This window comes from Penaeus monodon, chromosome 34 (genome assembly GCF_015228065.2).
Source record: "Penaeus monodon isolate SGIC_2016 chromosome 34, NSTDA_Pmon_1, whole genome shotgun sequence".
Classification (NCBI taxonomy): Eukaryota; Metazoa; Arthropoda; class Malacostraca; order Decapoda; family Penaeidae; genus Penaeus; species Penaeus monodon.
In genome coordinates, this window is record NC_051419.1 from 34,337,207 (window position 1) to 34,337,968 (window position 762).

Below are 762 nucleotides of genomic sequence, written 5' to 3' on the forward strand. Positions count from 1 at the left end.
GGCGTATCATTTTCTTGAGGACATTTTCATTCAGCAATTTACTTTTTTTCGAACTTTTTATTAATTATTTTTTAACATTACACCGGCGAATGAATGCTTTGTTTGTTACACTTTTCACGGGGTAACAATTCCGCTACCTAACACTTTTTAAACATTTATATTACTAGAATACTCAGTAATGTAAGTAAAATGCCACTAACAGGGAACGTACCAAATGTTCTTTTTTTTCAAGTTTGCTTCAATATCGTGTAATTAATTGTATCTCACAGTAGTCAATTACACCACGGTAGCGTTAAGTAGTCTCATATCCTTTGCTTCTTTACAATGTTCTTTCGAGTGCTGCAAAGGTTGTCAACGATTGCAGAGGCGCCCTTCACCACATATAACTCTCCTCTCACTACCAGGAAGCTAAATAACCTCGCCACAGACACGAAATTAAAGAGAAGCGTGTCTAATAATGTTGGGTCACGAGCCAGTGTTTCTCACAGACTGAAAGGTATTGATGCTAAACAGTTAAAGACTTCACCATTAGGAAAGAAATTAGGTGATCAATTTATTGCTAATTCTGGCCCTTATTATAGTTCACCAACAAAATGGAAAAGTCATTTTATATCTTCACTATTTCACAAACCTCCCGGAATGCCATGTACACACCTACAACAATATCGCAGTATATGGGATATATTTAGAAAGTAAGTATTGAACGATTACCATTATATATGTGTAGATATAGGTATTGCAATAAATATATATGGCATTTGG

At 35.0% G+C, this 762-nt stretch overlaps 1 protein-coding gene across 1 annotated transcript in view; it reads left to right on the forward strand.

Moving 5' to 3' along the window:
* Positions 1-257: 257 nt before the first annotated feature.
* LOC119594778 (methionine aminopeptidase 1D, mitochondrial-like) overlaps positions 258-762 on the forward strand; it is an 11,963-nt gene continuing 11,458 nt past the window's right edge. The window contains exon 1 of the mRNA XM_037943868.1: positions 258-692. Coding sequence (XP_037799796.1) covers positions 325-692 — 368 coding nt within the window. The 5' untranslated portion in view covers positions 258-324. The remainder of the gene's footprint in view (positions 693-762) is intronic.